The 14639-nt window shown below is 40.7% G+C and overlaps 1 protein-coding gene across 1 annotated transcript in view; it reads right to left on the minus strand.

Annotated features, from left to right (window-relative positions):
• Positions 1-211: 211 nt before the first annotated feature.
• The window catches only part of LOC123366132 (prolyl endopeptidase), a 167110-nt gene continuing 152682 nt past the window's right edge, over positions 212-14639 (minus strand). Inside the window, exons 13-15 of the mRNA XM_045009267.1 lie at positions 13887-14018; positions 9122-9278; positions 212-2686 (exon numbers count right to left, since the gene is read on the minus strand). Coding sequence (XP_044865202.1) covers positions 2392-2686; positions 9122-9278; positions 13887-14018 — 584 coding nt within the window. The 3' untranslated portion in view covers positions 212-2391. The remainder of the gene's footprint in view (positions 2687-9121; positions 9279-13886; positions 14019-14639) is intronic.

Raw genomic sequence — 14639 nt, forward strand, 5'->3', positions numbered from 1 at the left:
CAGAGTGGCAAGGAAACTGAGTCAGGGAAAATGCATACAAGTGTGTTCATTATTTTGTCTAGATTTGTGTATTTCTCATGCTACCTAAGTAAAGAGTCTTACTCCTGAGGACATTCTGCACCAAAACATTAACAGTTCTGTGCCAAAAAAATAAAAATTCTGTGCACAGTATTTTGAAATTCTGCAAATTTTGTCAAATAAATGTGGAGGCACCAGCCTGGCATTGGGGAGCACAGGCCACTGGCTTCACAGAGGTGGGAGATCAGTGTGCAGCAGCCCCGCCTCCCCGACACGGACTCAGCAGCGAGGCTGCACCCACGCTGACCTAGCTCAAGGACAGGGTCTGCCCCAGAAACACCTCAGGGCCCTGTCCCTCCATGCCAGATGCACCAGGTATGTGCAGGCAGGCTCAGCAAGGCAGGATCCAGGGGTGGAGGGGCTCAGTGTGAGTGGGGGGGATTCAGGTGTGGGTTGAGAGGGGTCTGTGTGGGGCAATCTGGGTGTGGGCAGCTCAGTAGGGGATCTGGGTGCAGGGGCTTGTTGAGGGGTTCTGGGTGCAAAGGTAGTGAGACTCTGCAGAGGGGTCCAGGTGACGGTGGTTGGGGCTCAGCAGGGAGGGGCTTGGGTGTGCGGGGATTGGAGCTTGGCAGGGGGTTCTGGGTATGGGGAGCTGAGTGAGGGGTAAAGATGCTGGGGGAGTGGGGCTCAGTGTGGTGGGGATCAAGCTGCAGTTGGTTGGGGTTTGGTAGGGCGGGGATCTGGGTGCAGATGACTCATTGGGGTGGTCGAGGTACAGGGGGAGTGGGGCTTGTTGGTGTGGGGGTTCTGGGTGTGTGGGGGAATTGGCGGGAGGGTCTGGATGCATGGGGGTTGGGTGGAAAGGGGAGCAGCTCTCCATACAGTGATCCTTCCCCCTGCAGCTGTGGAGTGACAGGTGCAGGAAGCGCAATGGGGGTGGGGGGGGCAACAGGGGAGTTTGCAGAGTTTCCTACAGACGAGGAGAAATCGGGGGGTGGGTCTGACATGGCCCTGGGTGCCATGAAGTGATTTACTTCTCTGATGGCTATCCTTGGCACTCAAAACTGCTGGGAAGGGTCGCATAACTGCTCTTGTGGCTTCCTTTTGCTTCCCCATCAGAAAGTCCTTTTTCTGCAGGTAAGCACAGAAATCTGCGAGGGACATAAATTCTGCACATGCATGGTGGTCCAGAATTCCCCCAAGAGTAAAAGAGTAATGTTATTTTAGACTCCTATGCAAAGTTAATGGGTCTGTTTGCTTTCACCATTGAATGACCATATGGAGCTAAACTGTAAACCCTGAATGCTCACATGGCTGGAGCTCTGGGAGAGTATGTATTTAAGCTACAGATGAGCCTGAGGCGTCAGCACTAGTCTGAAGGGCTGGGCAGCTGGACTGCAGGGTCTCATCTCTCATGAGGGAGTGCCAGACAAGAGGACCTTCACCCTGAGTATGCATAGGGACTGTACGCCAGAGGTAGTACCTGGATTCTGTTCAGACTCAGGAGGCTTAAAGACCACACAGTACCCAGTGAGGTGGGCCCCAAACACAACAGCCTGGTGAGTGTCCAGTTTTGGGGGAGCTCGATCAGGGCTCTGTGTGCAACACTGGTGATAGCTGGTCTGTTGTTCAGAAGTAGTTAAAGATGCAGGGAGCAATGAGACAACATTGTCAAGATTATCTGTGCAACTTGAAAAGAAAAGAGCAAAATTCTAGAGATAATCCAAGTTCTCCAGGTTGAGTTTCTATTACATGCGGAAATAAATTACCTGATACTAAGCTGGTGAAGTATTGGACAGCTACAATAAACTGATTAAACTAAGCAACAGAAGTATGATGGACTAATACACTGTTATGAATAACGTGAAGTGTAAGCTTTTTAACAGCAATATTTGACTTCAAATGACCCAATGTATTTGTACTTCAGCATTTTAATTGAAAAGATTTTGTAATAACCATAACATTCTTAAATAACAGATATTATTCTCCAAGTGTTTGTACAGGAACAGTACTTACATTTAATTACAGGTGAACTGGATATGTTTATAGATGCAAAATACATTAAAATTGATTGATATGAAATAAGCTCAACTACCACCAACTCGGGAATCTAAATCTTCACAACAGCAGTGCCAGCAATTCAGCTATCTATTCAAAGGTGCTATTTAAAACATATACCTGAACCTAGTAGAAAAGAAACCCCAGTAAATATTAAAAAGAAGGAAGCTTAAAAGACCAAAACTCCACAGCAGATTGGATCAATAAAATATTAAACTGCAGTTCTTAAATGTAAGTACTACACCAACTGGTTGGTTGTTTTCAAATAGTGTAAAAGCCCTTGATTTCTAATTGAGACAGTAATATGTACTCTACCTATTCAATCCAATCAAGATTTAGGCATTGTGCTATAAAAGCAAACATATCAGACACTTCTTCTATAACTTTAGCTGTTGGTTTTCCTGCTCCATGCCCAGACTTGGTATCAACATGAATGAAAAGTGGGTTGGTTTGTTTACGGCTTCGGCCCACCACGTACTGCAGAGTAGCAATGAATTTCAGTGAGTGCAAAGGGACCACGCGATCATCATGGTCTGCCGTGAGAAGTAACGTGGAGGGATACTGGATTCCGTCCTCTTCTGGTAGTTTGATATTATGAAGTGGAGAGTACCTGAAAAGAGAACACAAGGCCATTTAATATTCAAGCTATCAGAGTGGTGTCTGACAGCATTCAGAAAGTCAGACCCCCATTTGTATAAAATCAATTTTATGTGATGTAGGTAGTGATTCTCTATCATACTTCGTTTAAAGAGAAGAAAACCTTTAGAAGAGTTAGCTTCCTTATTTCAAAATGTTGTGTGCTATTAAAGTAGAACAACGACCACTTATCTCTCTATTTGAATATTCTGGCTCTCAGCCCTGTAGAAGCCCTTAATAAACTCCTTCCATTTTGGAAGTAAACATGCAAACATTTTAGACAGACATCAGACTCATCAGCAACTGCAATAGTACTCGTGAAACAGGGAAACCTAATAGGCTGGAGCATCCACTCCACATCCATTCCAGGTGCTTTGCTGCTGGGAATCAGCCAAGTACTGTGCAGAAGCAGCTGACCTGTCCATAGGGATGGCTCCTGGCCTTTATGGATCCAGGAATGGTTATCTCCAGGGAACATGGGGTTAAGAGGCTGGGCCCCTCCAATCTTTGGACCCCTTTTTCAGCCCCCATTTGCCTTCAGGGGACACTGTGCAGGAAACGGAGGGGAACATTATGGAGTTTTCCTGCCTCTTTAACCAACCCCTTCGTGGGTAATTCTCTGAGCGAGGATGGTCTGACTTCCAATAATTTGTTTCACTCCCAGTGAGCACCATATAGCCCTAAACACTAACATACCATAAACTCTCTCAAGACTCCTTTTATATTAGAAATTAACATTACAGCAATACTAAAACATAGGGGATTATAATATAAGAACAGCCATACTGGATCAGACCGATGGTCCATCTAGCTCAGTATCCTGTCTTCCAACAGTGGCTGGTGCCAGAGGCTTCAGAGGGAGTGAACAGAACAGGGCACTTTATTGAGTGATCCCTGTCATCCAGTCACAGCTTCTAGCAGTCAGATGTTTAGGGAGAGACAGAGCACAGGGTTGTTTCCCTGACCATCTTGCCTAATAGCCATTGATGGACCTATTCTCCATGAACTTATCTAGTTCTTTTATACTTTTGGCCTTCTCACAACATTCCATGGCAATGAGTTTCACAGGTTGACTGCACATTGTGTGAAGAAGTACGTCCTTATGTTTGTTTTAAACCTGATGCCTACTAACTGGGTGAACTCGTGTGTCATGCGAAGGGGTAGACAACACTGCCTTATTTACTTTCTCCACACCATTCATGATTTTATAGACCTCTATCACATCTCCCCTTAGTCATCTCTTTTCCAAACTGAACAGTCCCAGTCTTTTTAATTTCTCCTCATAGGAAAGCTGTTCCATACCCGTAATAATTTTTGTTGCCATTCCCTGTACTTTTTCCAATTCTAATAAATCTTTTTTGAGACGAGGCAACCAGAACTGCATTCAGTATTCAAGGTGTGAGCATACCAGGGATTTATATAGTGGCATTATGATATTTTATGTCTTATTAACTATCCCTTTCCTAATGGTTCCTAACATTGTTAGGACTACCCCTGAACACTGAACAGATTTTTTCAGAGAACTAGCCACAATGACTCCAAGATCTCTTTCTTATGTGGTAACAGCTAATTTAGACCCCATCATTTTATATGTATAGTTGGGGTAATGTTTTCCAATGTGCATTATTTTGCATTTATCAACATTGAATTTTATTTGTCATTTTGTTGCCCCTGGTGGATGAGGTTATATCTTTTATTGGTCCAACGTCTGTTGGTGAGAGAGACAAGCTTACAAGCTCTGTGAAAGCTTGTCTCTCTCACCGAGACAAGCTTTCACAGAGCTTGTAAGCTTGTCTCTCTCACCAACAGACGTTGGACCAATAAAAGATATTACCTCACCCACCCTCTCTCTCTAATATCCTGGGACCAACACGGCTACAACTACACATTTTGTTACCTAGTGACCCAATTTTGTGAGATCACAGTCTGCTTTGGACCTATCTGGCATAATTTTGTATTGTTTGCAAACTATGCCACCTCATTGCTTACCCCTTTTTCCAGATCATTTACGAATACGTCAAACAGCCCTGGTACTAGTACAGACCCTGTGGGACCTGCTGTTTACCTCTTTCCACTGTGAAAAATGACACTATTTCTACCCTTTCCTATCTTTCAACCAGCTATCGATCCATGAGAGGACCTTCCCTCTTATCCCATGACAGCTTACTTTGCTTTAAGAGCCTTTGGTGAGGGACCTTGTCAAAGGCGTTCTGAAAGTTCAAGGACATTGTCTACGTTTATTGACCCCCTGCCCCCAAAGAATTCTAATAGATTAGTGAGGCATGATTTTCCTTTACAAAAGCCATGTTGATTTTCCCCAATACATCCCGTTCATCTATGTGTCTGATAATTCTGTTCTTTACTATAGTTTCAACCAGTTTGCATGATACTGAAGTTAGGCTTACTGGCCTGTAATATGGACCTCCCCTTTGTAACACATACTTCGTTTAAAGAGAAGAAAACCTTTAGAAGAGTTAGCTTCCTTATTTCAAAATGTTATTTTTATTTTTTCCTGTTTTTACTGATAAATACAGAGGCCAACCGAGCTCATTTGGTATTTGTGCTTTAATTTTGTTTTAATTTCACATTAGTTAAACAAGCTTCAGATTACTTACTGTAGAAATAACAGAGGCATACAAGTTATCTCATGATATCTGAAATTCCTTTATTTTTGTCTGGGTTTAGCAGCGCCTAACATAGCTTACTAGAAGGAATTTTTTTTCATAGAGTCACAGAACTAGGTTTTATATTGAGAACTTAAATATTGGACAATAAAGAGCATTATATTTGTTTAAGGTATTTCTAGGATGCCCATAATGGTAGTTTCTAAGCACAATTACACAAAATTATCAAATATCTTGCTTTTTTTGGTAAGAGATTACCAGTTGTTTGACAGTTGATTAGCCAAAGGGAACCACTCATTGCTCTGGATATAATATGATGGTACAGTAGATTAAGCTAGTTTGTCTGGCTAAAAAAAGACTGACTTTTCAGATTAACATCAGATAAAATGGTTTCTAAAACACCTGTTTTGATTTTGAGAGGCCTACAATGGACATATGTACAACAGACTACACAGGAACCTTCTTACTATGTGTATTTCGCCCCACCCCAAACCGCGAGCAAATTTAAGATTCTCCTTCTCATTCTCTATACTTCAAATTTCATCATATCTGAATTCACAGTATATAAACAAGGTTTATTGCACACACACGTTTGTATCATATCTACAGTAGATGCATTTTATAGGAAAAATCCTCTGACAAAATTCAAAATATGAAGTTGGCAATTAACAAATTTTATCGTGCACTATAATACTGTAAAAATGCCTTGCCATTAATATCACCATATGAAAGTTTATACTGTCTTGATAAAATGGAAATCAAGGGGCAAATGATTTACAATAGGCCTAATAGATCTTAAAGTATTTTCACTTTGCATTAATTTTCTTTTGAACTCTATATTTTAAATAAATGCTTTAGCTCACAAATGAGAGTTAGATTATCTATTCAGTTACATCTAAAGGGGCTATTATTTTAGTATCTAATACCTAGATTTAGTATTAAATCTTACATAGTAGTTTAATATTTGTGAGAAATCCTCAATCTTCACTGTTAAAGAAATGAAAATTCAGCATTAGGAGAGCAAGTGTTACAGAAGTACTTTTTAAATTATGTTACATATTGTAACATATTATCCATTATCTTTATTATCCATTATCAATTTGCAGCGCATTAAAAAAAAATGAAAAAAAACCTGGTCTGTGAAAATACAGAATCTTTTCAGGCTTCTGAGCAAGAAGTTAAAACCTGAATTAATTTCCTTTTGTGCCCCACTCCCAATCAATTTACACAGATAAACTCTATCTACATTCAAAACATAACTTAGAAAAGCAATCTGCTCTCCCATATAATTAAAAACACTCTTTGTTTAGCTGTTGGGCTGAGTGCCCTGTTCGGACAGCCTACCAGAAAAAGTAGTCATTACTTAAAAAAGCCAACCTTGCATGGTATGTAACCTTTGAAAATATGTCCCATTGGCTTTACAGAATTTTTCCAAAAAGCAGAAAAGTACAAATATACTTTTTATAAAAGTGACTTAAAAGTTAATTTTGAACTTTCAGTGTCCAGTATATTTATCAACTTCCTGGACACCAATATCAGTTTCAGCAATGGATTATATACAGAGGATTATATACAAGAAACTCAGGGATCCCCACACTGACCTCCACAGATCTAGCAACCACCCTGGACACACCAAGAAAGCTGTTATCTACAGCCAGGCACTCAGATACCAGAATTTTCTCTGAAAAGAAAGTCCAGGCTACACACCTTAACACCGCCTTCACTAAACAAGGACACTCCACCAGAGAAGTAGATCCGTTCCCTGACATGACCACCCAAATACCCCAGGAGAACCTGCTTCAATACAGAATCCCGCCCTCTGCCTCACTGACTGCACACCTCTGTCTGTCACCTACCACCCTACACTAGAACCCATATGGGGAAACATCAAAACAATTACAATCCACATTTGATGGGGACCAAATACTGAAAGATATCTTTCCCAAATCCCCTCTGCTGGTCTTCAAATAACACCCTAACTTTGCCCAGCTCATCATCAGAAGGAAGCTCCCCAAAAACTAGGACACACCCACTCAAAACAGCACCGGACCCTGCCAGGACAACAGATGCAAAACCTACAGACTTATCTCCACTGCTATGATGATCAACGCCCCCCACAACCCACCTTTCAAGATCCCTGAGTCCTACACATGCCTATTAGAATATGTGGTGTACCTCACCCAGTGCACTAAATGCACCAATAACAACTATGTGGGTAAAACCAGACAATCACTAAGCTCTGGAATGAACTCATATAGAAAAAATGATGAAAGACAAAAACATCCTATCACCCACGGGTGAACACTTTTCACAAAGCAATCATTCCATATCTGACCTCTCAGTCCTCGTCCTCAAAGGAAATCTGCAAAACACCCTCAAAAAGTCAAGCATGGGAACTTAGGGTATTCCCCTACATGAGAATAAAAAACCCACGGCTAGCGTGGGTCAGCCCACTTGGGCTCACAGTGCTTGGACTCCGGGGCTGAAAAACTACTGCGTAGACATTTGGACTTGGGCAGAAGCCCGAGCTCTAAGATCCTGTGATGGTGGCGGGTCTCAGAGTTTGGGCTCCAGCCCAAGCCCAAACAGCTACACAGCAATTTTTAGCCCTGCAGCCTGAGCCCAAGTCAGCTGACCCAGGCCAGCCATGGCCATGACATAGGGTTTTTTTTGTTTTTTTTTAACTGTGTGGACATATTCTTAGGGTAAGTCTACACTGCAATATAAGCCCAAGGTTAGTAGAACATTAGATAGCAGACCTGGGTTTGTTAACCTAGGGCTTGAGCATCTATACTCATTTGAAATACCAAGTTAGAAATTGTTGAACCCTGGGTCCCAACCAGGGGCTGCAGTGTCTACACTGCATTATGTGGGACCAAGTCCAACCATCCATATCCCAGACTTCCTAGCACTCTCCCAAAATGTGGCTGGCTCTAGCGTTTTGTTCATGGTGCAGTGTGGGAAAACTTGATTGTCCACCAAACTTGATTGTCCAGAGGACACAGAAAGTCAGCCTGTGGGATTGTGGTCTACTTTGGCGGACTCCCAGAACACAAATCCAGTGGGGCTACATCTACATTGGAAAGCAACAGGATTTGAACCCCTGGTCTCAGTTTGACTTACACTCAGACTCTCCACCCCTATGGGATCTGGAGATCCTAGGTTCAAGCCCCGGGTTAGTGCGATTTGTACACAGGCAGAAGGTGGGGTTGTAAGTTTGAGTGCGAGTTCAAACCCTGTGGACATACCCTCAAATTCATAACTTTGCTGGACACTAAAAATCAAGGACTTAACAGACACAATGGTTTTACGGCTCATTACCACAATTTGTAACACATCCTACTACTTGCTAACCCTCTGTTGTCGTACAACTAAGTGTTAACTGCCTACTTCATTTTAAGTGATCTCTTATGGCATGTGTGAACTCCTTATGCTTGACAGTCTGTTCCACCTTGTATTTAGTTTGGATACTCTGGGTACTGTCCCCAGATCTGAAGGAGAACTCTGTGAAGCTTGAAAGCTTCTCCCTTCCACTAATAGAAGTTGGCCAATAAAATGTATTATCTCACCTACTGTGTCTCTTTCATTTAATGAACTCATTTTGATCCATACCATTACTCAGTTCACATGGGTGAGGGTGAAATTAATTTGTACAATACTTAGTTATTGATGACTGCCAACTGCCATTTAAAATAGTCAGACTTCACTCAGTAATTACCAGTCAGCTACAGCACAATATAACATTCACACCAGTCAGTTCATTAAAAACACCAAAAGGTACTTACTTGATGAGCCATTTAAATTGTTCTTTATAGTCAGAGCAGCCATAATCAGTTGTCCAGGCGTGACCAATGGTGAATTTGTGGAATTTAAGCATGTCCATTACTCCAACTTGAGCAATCACACAACCAAACAGGTCAGGGCGTTGATTAGCACAAGCAGCTTAAAAACAGCAAGACAATTCTATTAACACTGATGCCTAAAGGAGAAATCAAGGGCAGTAATACAAGGTACGGTCAACATAAATTTGGCTCAACGTTAAATTTTGTAATGTCAGCTTTTGTAAAACTTAAGGATGGGAATTTTACACATTTGGGAAAAATCCACTTAAAACAATTGTTTTAAAAAATAAATACCCCCATGCAGTGATTGAAACACAAACATTGACTAAAAATGCCTGACAATAGCCACTGAAGTCAAAGGGAAGACTTCCAATGGCTTCAATGGGTTTTGGTTTAGGTGCAAAGAATGTCAAGGGAAACTGACTTAAAAACACGTGTGTAAGTGAATTTACTAATTCTCATTGTCCAAACTGAGGCAAATGAACAGTGTAAACAAAGAATGGGGGTTTAAAAACAGTCTAAGGGAGTTAGGCGCCCACATACCACTGAAACAGAGTTGGTCACCTGTAAAGTTGCTCCTTTGTAAATTCCAGCCCAAGAGTGTAATTACTGACAAACAAACTGGATTCAAACAAGAAATTCACTTGTAACAATCAACAGTGTTATCAGTAACATAAGTAAAGATCTTGGTTTGTTGAATTATAGCTTGGCACTCTCCAGTGTTCTGATATCACTGTCAGGAAAAAGGAACTGAAAGCACACATCTGTGTTCATTGCTCTCCATGGGTGAAACGGCACCATAAAGCTCTTTTATTGCTACATGAACACAGAAGTTCCTTCATTTTTCAGCTATGTGCAAACCAAAGAACTCTGATAAATAATCATTTTTGACTTAAGCCTGGTCTACACTTGAACTTTAGGCTGACATAGCTATAGCGCTCAGATGTGTGAAAAATCCACATCCCTGAGTGTTGTAGCTATGCCGACCTAACCCCTCATGGAGATGCACCTAGGCCGATGGAAAAATGCTTCTGTTGACCTAGCTACTATCACTTGAGGAGGTGGCATTCCCACAGCAGTGGGAAAAAACCTTCCGTTGCTTTAGGCTGCACTTACACTACAGCAGGGGTAGGCAACCTATGGCACACGAGCTGATTTTCAGTGGCACTCACACTGCCCAGGTCCTGGCCACCAGTCTGGGGGGGCTCTGCATTTTAATTTAATTTTAAATGAAGCTTCTTAAACATTTTAAAAACCTTATTTACTTTACATACAACAATAGTTTAATTATATAGTATAGATTTATAGAAAGAGACCTTCTAAAAAAGGTTAAAATGTATTACCGGCACGCAAAACCTTAAATTAGAGTGAATAAATGAAGACTCGGCCCACCACTGCTGAAAGGTTGCCGACCCCTGCACTACAGGGTTAGGCTGGCACTGTAGCTATGATGCAATTGTCCCCATAGTGCAGACATGGCCTCAGCTGTAATCACAGAGGGAGGAGCTCATTTTTTATAGAATGTTTGCATTTTGTTTCCTTATGCTTCCAATCTGCCTATTACTACAGGGCATTTTAAAAGAATAACGGCTGCCCGGGTAGGAGCAGTTCTCATGCAGGAAGGATTGGATCACACCTTCCATCCTGTCGTGTTTCTCAGCAAGAAACTATCTGAGAGGGAAAGCCATTGGTCCATGAGTGAAAAAGAATGTTACGCCATTGTGTATGCCCTGGAAAAGCTACGCCCATACGTTTGGGGACGGCGGTTCCAGCTACAAACCGACCATGCTGCGCTAAAGTGGCTTCATACTAACAAACAAGAAACTTCTCCGATGGAGTTTAGCTCTCCAAGATTTTGATTTTGAAATTCACCACATTTCAGGAGCTTCCAACAAGGTTGCTGATGCACTCTCCCGTGAAAGTTTCCCAGAATCAAATGGTTAACAACTGTTCTTGAAATGTGAAAAAGCTCGTTGGTTACATACTTAGTAGTATCTGTAACAGTGCATGTGTTTTTTAATCTGTTATTTTAAAGTTCTAGGAGGAAATCACCGCCAGTGTGGGTCCCCCACTGTCTGCGATTTGGGGGGCATGTCATAAACAGTTAGTTAAGGGTTAAGGTCTCTTTTACTTGTACTGGGTTAACAAGCAGTACCTGATGACCACCTGACCAGAGGACCAATCAGGGACAAGATAATTTCAAATCTCTGTGGAGGGAAGTTTTTTTTCTGTGTTCTTTGTTTTGAGTTGAGTCTCTCTTAGGAGTTAAGGGAGTCCAGACATCTTAATCAAGTCCTCCCAGGTTTCTGCAGTATTTTTCATCTATTCAGTCTAGTGAGTATTAGAAAGGCGAACTAGTATTTTTTTTTTACTTTTATTTCTGTATTGGCAATTGTGTGTTTTGCTAAAGGAATCTCTTTATTTCTATTGCTGTACTTTGCTTTTACTGAGAAGACCAAAAAAAACAACTGGTTTGTCCTGTTTCTAGCACTTGCTAAGTACCTCCAAGTGGGGGAGAGACCTATGACAATGACTAATCACTAGAGCTAAACCACACTGGTTTCTGACACTACAGCTTTCTCTACAGGCTTTTCCCTTTCCACAGAACCTTAAGAGTTTTTCGCTAACAAATTCCTGAATTGCAAGTACAGACACCAAAGACCACAAAATCCCGTAACTGTTTATTAAAGCTAGTACAAGAGGTCAAACAGTACAGTACAGGGCTCCTCCTTGTCTGAAGAGGCCTTTTTAGTCCACAGCTGTGCTGCCAACTAAGCCTTTGCCTCACACTATGATTCCATCGTGCAGGACAAGGAAAACTTGTTTTACAGTTGAATGAGCCAGAAACTATGGCTTTAGCTTATTCAGAGTCACCTCTTAGTAATTAGACTAAAAGGGGACACTATTCTAGGGGAACGCCAACAATTTTTTCTTCAATGAATGCAAACTGAGGAAATATGGCGTTGGGCCCTTGCATCTGAGCTATTAGTAGCACATGATAGCTGTTGTACAAGGACATGAATAGCTATTTTGAAATCCCTTGGGTAACTAGAGAAAAAATTCAGTTCTGCTTTGAAGAAAGAGCACAGGTAAGAATTTTAAAATAAAGGAGCAACAAAAACATAGCAGTTTGATTCTGCTGAAGGAGAGGAAAAACCCTTCTTGTTCCTTATGCATCAAAGAAATCAAACTGGAGAACTCTGATTATAGGCCTTTAAAGCTCTATTTTGATAGAATATAGTTTAAATGCTCATTAAGGTTCAGTCAGGCATAAAACAAAGTAATATTTTCATAAGCAGTTAAACCACCAAATTCAAATAAAAACCAGAAAAGGTGGATGGTCAGTTAAATGTTAAAGTGAACTCTCAATTAGGTGCTCAGTGAACCCGTAAAATGGACTTTTTTGTGCTTGAACTGCAGAGAGATCAATGCCCAATAGCTCTTTATCATGAACATCCCTTTCTATTTATGCTCTCATTTGCAATAGTTTCTTTTTGCTAGAAGATATTGTGTAAGTTGAATGTAAAAGTCTAATTTTACTGATGCTGAAACAGAAACATTAATTCTGTTAAAAAAAAATCTTTAAATCTTTGTGTGTTTTTATTTCAGTAGCCTTAGGCTGTCAAACTGCAACATGCTCCTCTCAAAGTTATCCTCTCTCTCCCCTGCCCCAGCTATTCCTTTGTCATTGTATCCCCATTTAGGGTTGGGATAAAAAGCCCTTTCCCTTTGTTTCCTCTGATACCTAGGATGAGAGCACATGAGAGAGTAAGGATTTATTTAGGGACAAATTTGGCTATGTGAGAATTTTTTCTTTGAGATGGACTTTCTACATTTAAGATTAAATTGTTCTGAGTAAAGATCAATTAGAGAATTATACATTAATAAGGTGTACTTATAAACGGTGTGTTAGATTTATATTGTTTCTGAGAATCAAAATTTGCCCATTATTTATACTTAATTTTTCTTTCATGTATTTTTGTCAGAGGCATTTGTTTTTTGTCATCTTTTCAACTCATTACAATGAATATAGGGTCAAATGTTGCAGTTACTCATCTGTGCACGAAGGCCTTAAATGCAGCAGAAGTGCCATGATATGTGTGTGTGTACAACAGACCACAGAAAGGCAGAGTAGGAAACTTTGCAGCAATTCTCTCCATGGGCTTGCAGAATGTGGGTTTCGGTGCATGGCTAACTATGAGGATTTGGAGTAAACTATGCAGATCCAATGGTCAACTGACCCATCTGTGGCTACTACCATGGAGAACTGCTAGTGAAACTGAATGAAGTTTCTCAAATTTATTTTTAATTAAAAATGTCAACAACAACTGGACTTAAAAAAAGAAGAAAAAAATAAAAAGAATATTTGTTTGTGAACATCTCCCCCTGTTTCTCCACCAGCTCAGTTTCTGTTGCACATTCTGTGCAGGGCAGGTTCCAACACACGTGAAGAACATGCATTTGACTATGGGTAGCAATTGTCCGTGTGGCTTTTAATAGAGGGCATTTTCCGAAGGATACAGAATGCCAATGTCCCATGCTACCAGAGACTGAAGTGGAATTGAATTACTTTATCTGTATTAACACAGTGACATGCCACCAATTTTTACACCCAAGGGCTCTTATAAGTTTTTCCCTGTGCTTAGCTTATGAAAAACCATCCGCGTGCTAGCATCCACATAACAGTAAATACACAAATAGTTCTTACCCACTAAGAGACCCCCATTTGAACCTCCATTAGTAGTCAGCTTCTTTGGAGATGTATATCCCTCTTTGATAAGATATTCCGCTGCACACTGGAAGTCATCAAAGCAATTTTGTTTGTTTGCTAAGATACCACCTACCACACAAGGAAAACAAAACAGTTCTATAAAATGCATTTGACAGCACCTATTCAGAAAGAGGTGTATGCGGAAATGCTTAGGATGAATTCCAGCTTCATGAACATTTTAATAATTGATGCAGCTGAGAAAGACCAAGGAAAACGAAAAACTCTTCCAACACAAAAATTATAAGATGGTTCTGCCAATGACTCTAATGCTCTCAAAAAATCCTGAATAATACATATCTATGCTGAGGATCGAACAGGTAATGCTCCTTACTACTGAGATTCCAGCTAAAAGCTTTGCACTGCCAATTTTACACAAAATGACCACACACAGTTCCACTTGAGGTATGTCTTAATGGAACTTAACAGAATTAAGCTCACTTATGATCTTTTAAGAAGATAAAACTTCAAACTTACTGCTGTAAAAAATAAGCTACCACTAATGTTTGCTGGACATCAGATACATAACTGGTAATTTACTGGGTTTCATTATTATTTGTTTTCAGATCTGATGGCATACAGCTATGATAGAAATGTGACTTCAGAGCCAGATCTTAATTTGGCATTTCATTAAGATAGCTCATATTTTGAAAAGCTACTGTCCTCTTATTAATCTACTATAGTGAAGCTACT

The sequence above is a fragment of the Mauremys mutica genome, chromosome 3 (genome assembly GCF_020497125.1).
Source record: "Mauremys mutica isolate MM-2020 ecotype Southern chromosome 3, ASM2049712v1, whole genome shotgun sequence".
Taxonomy (NCBI): domain Eukaryota; kingdom Metazoa; phylum Chordata; order Testudines; family Geoemydidae; genus Mauremys; species Mauremys mutica.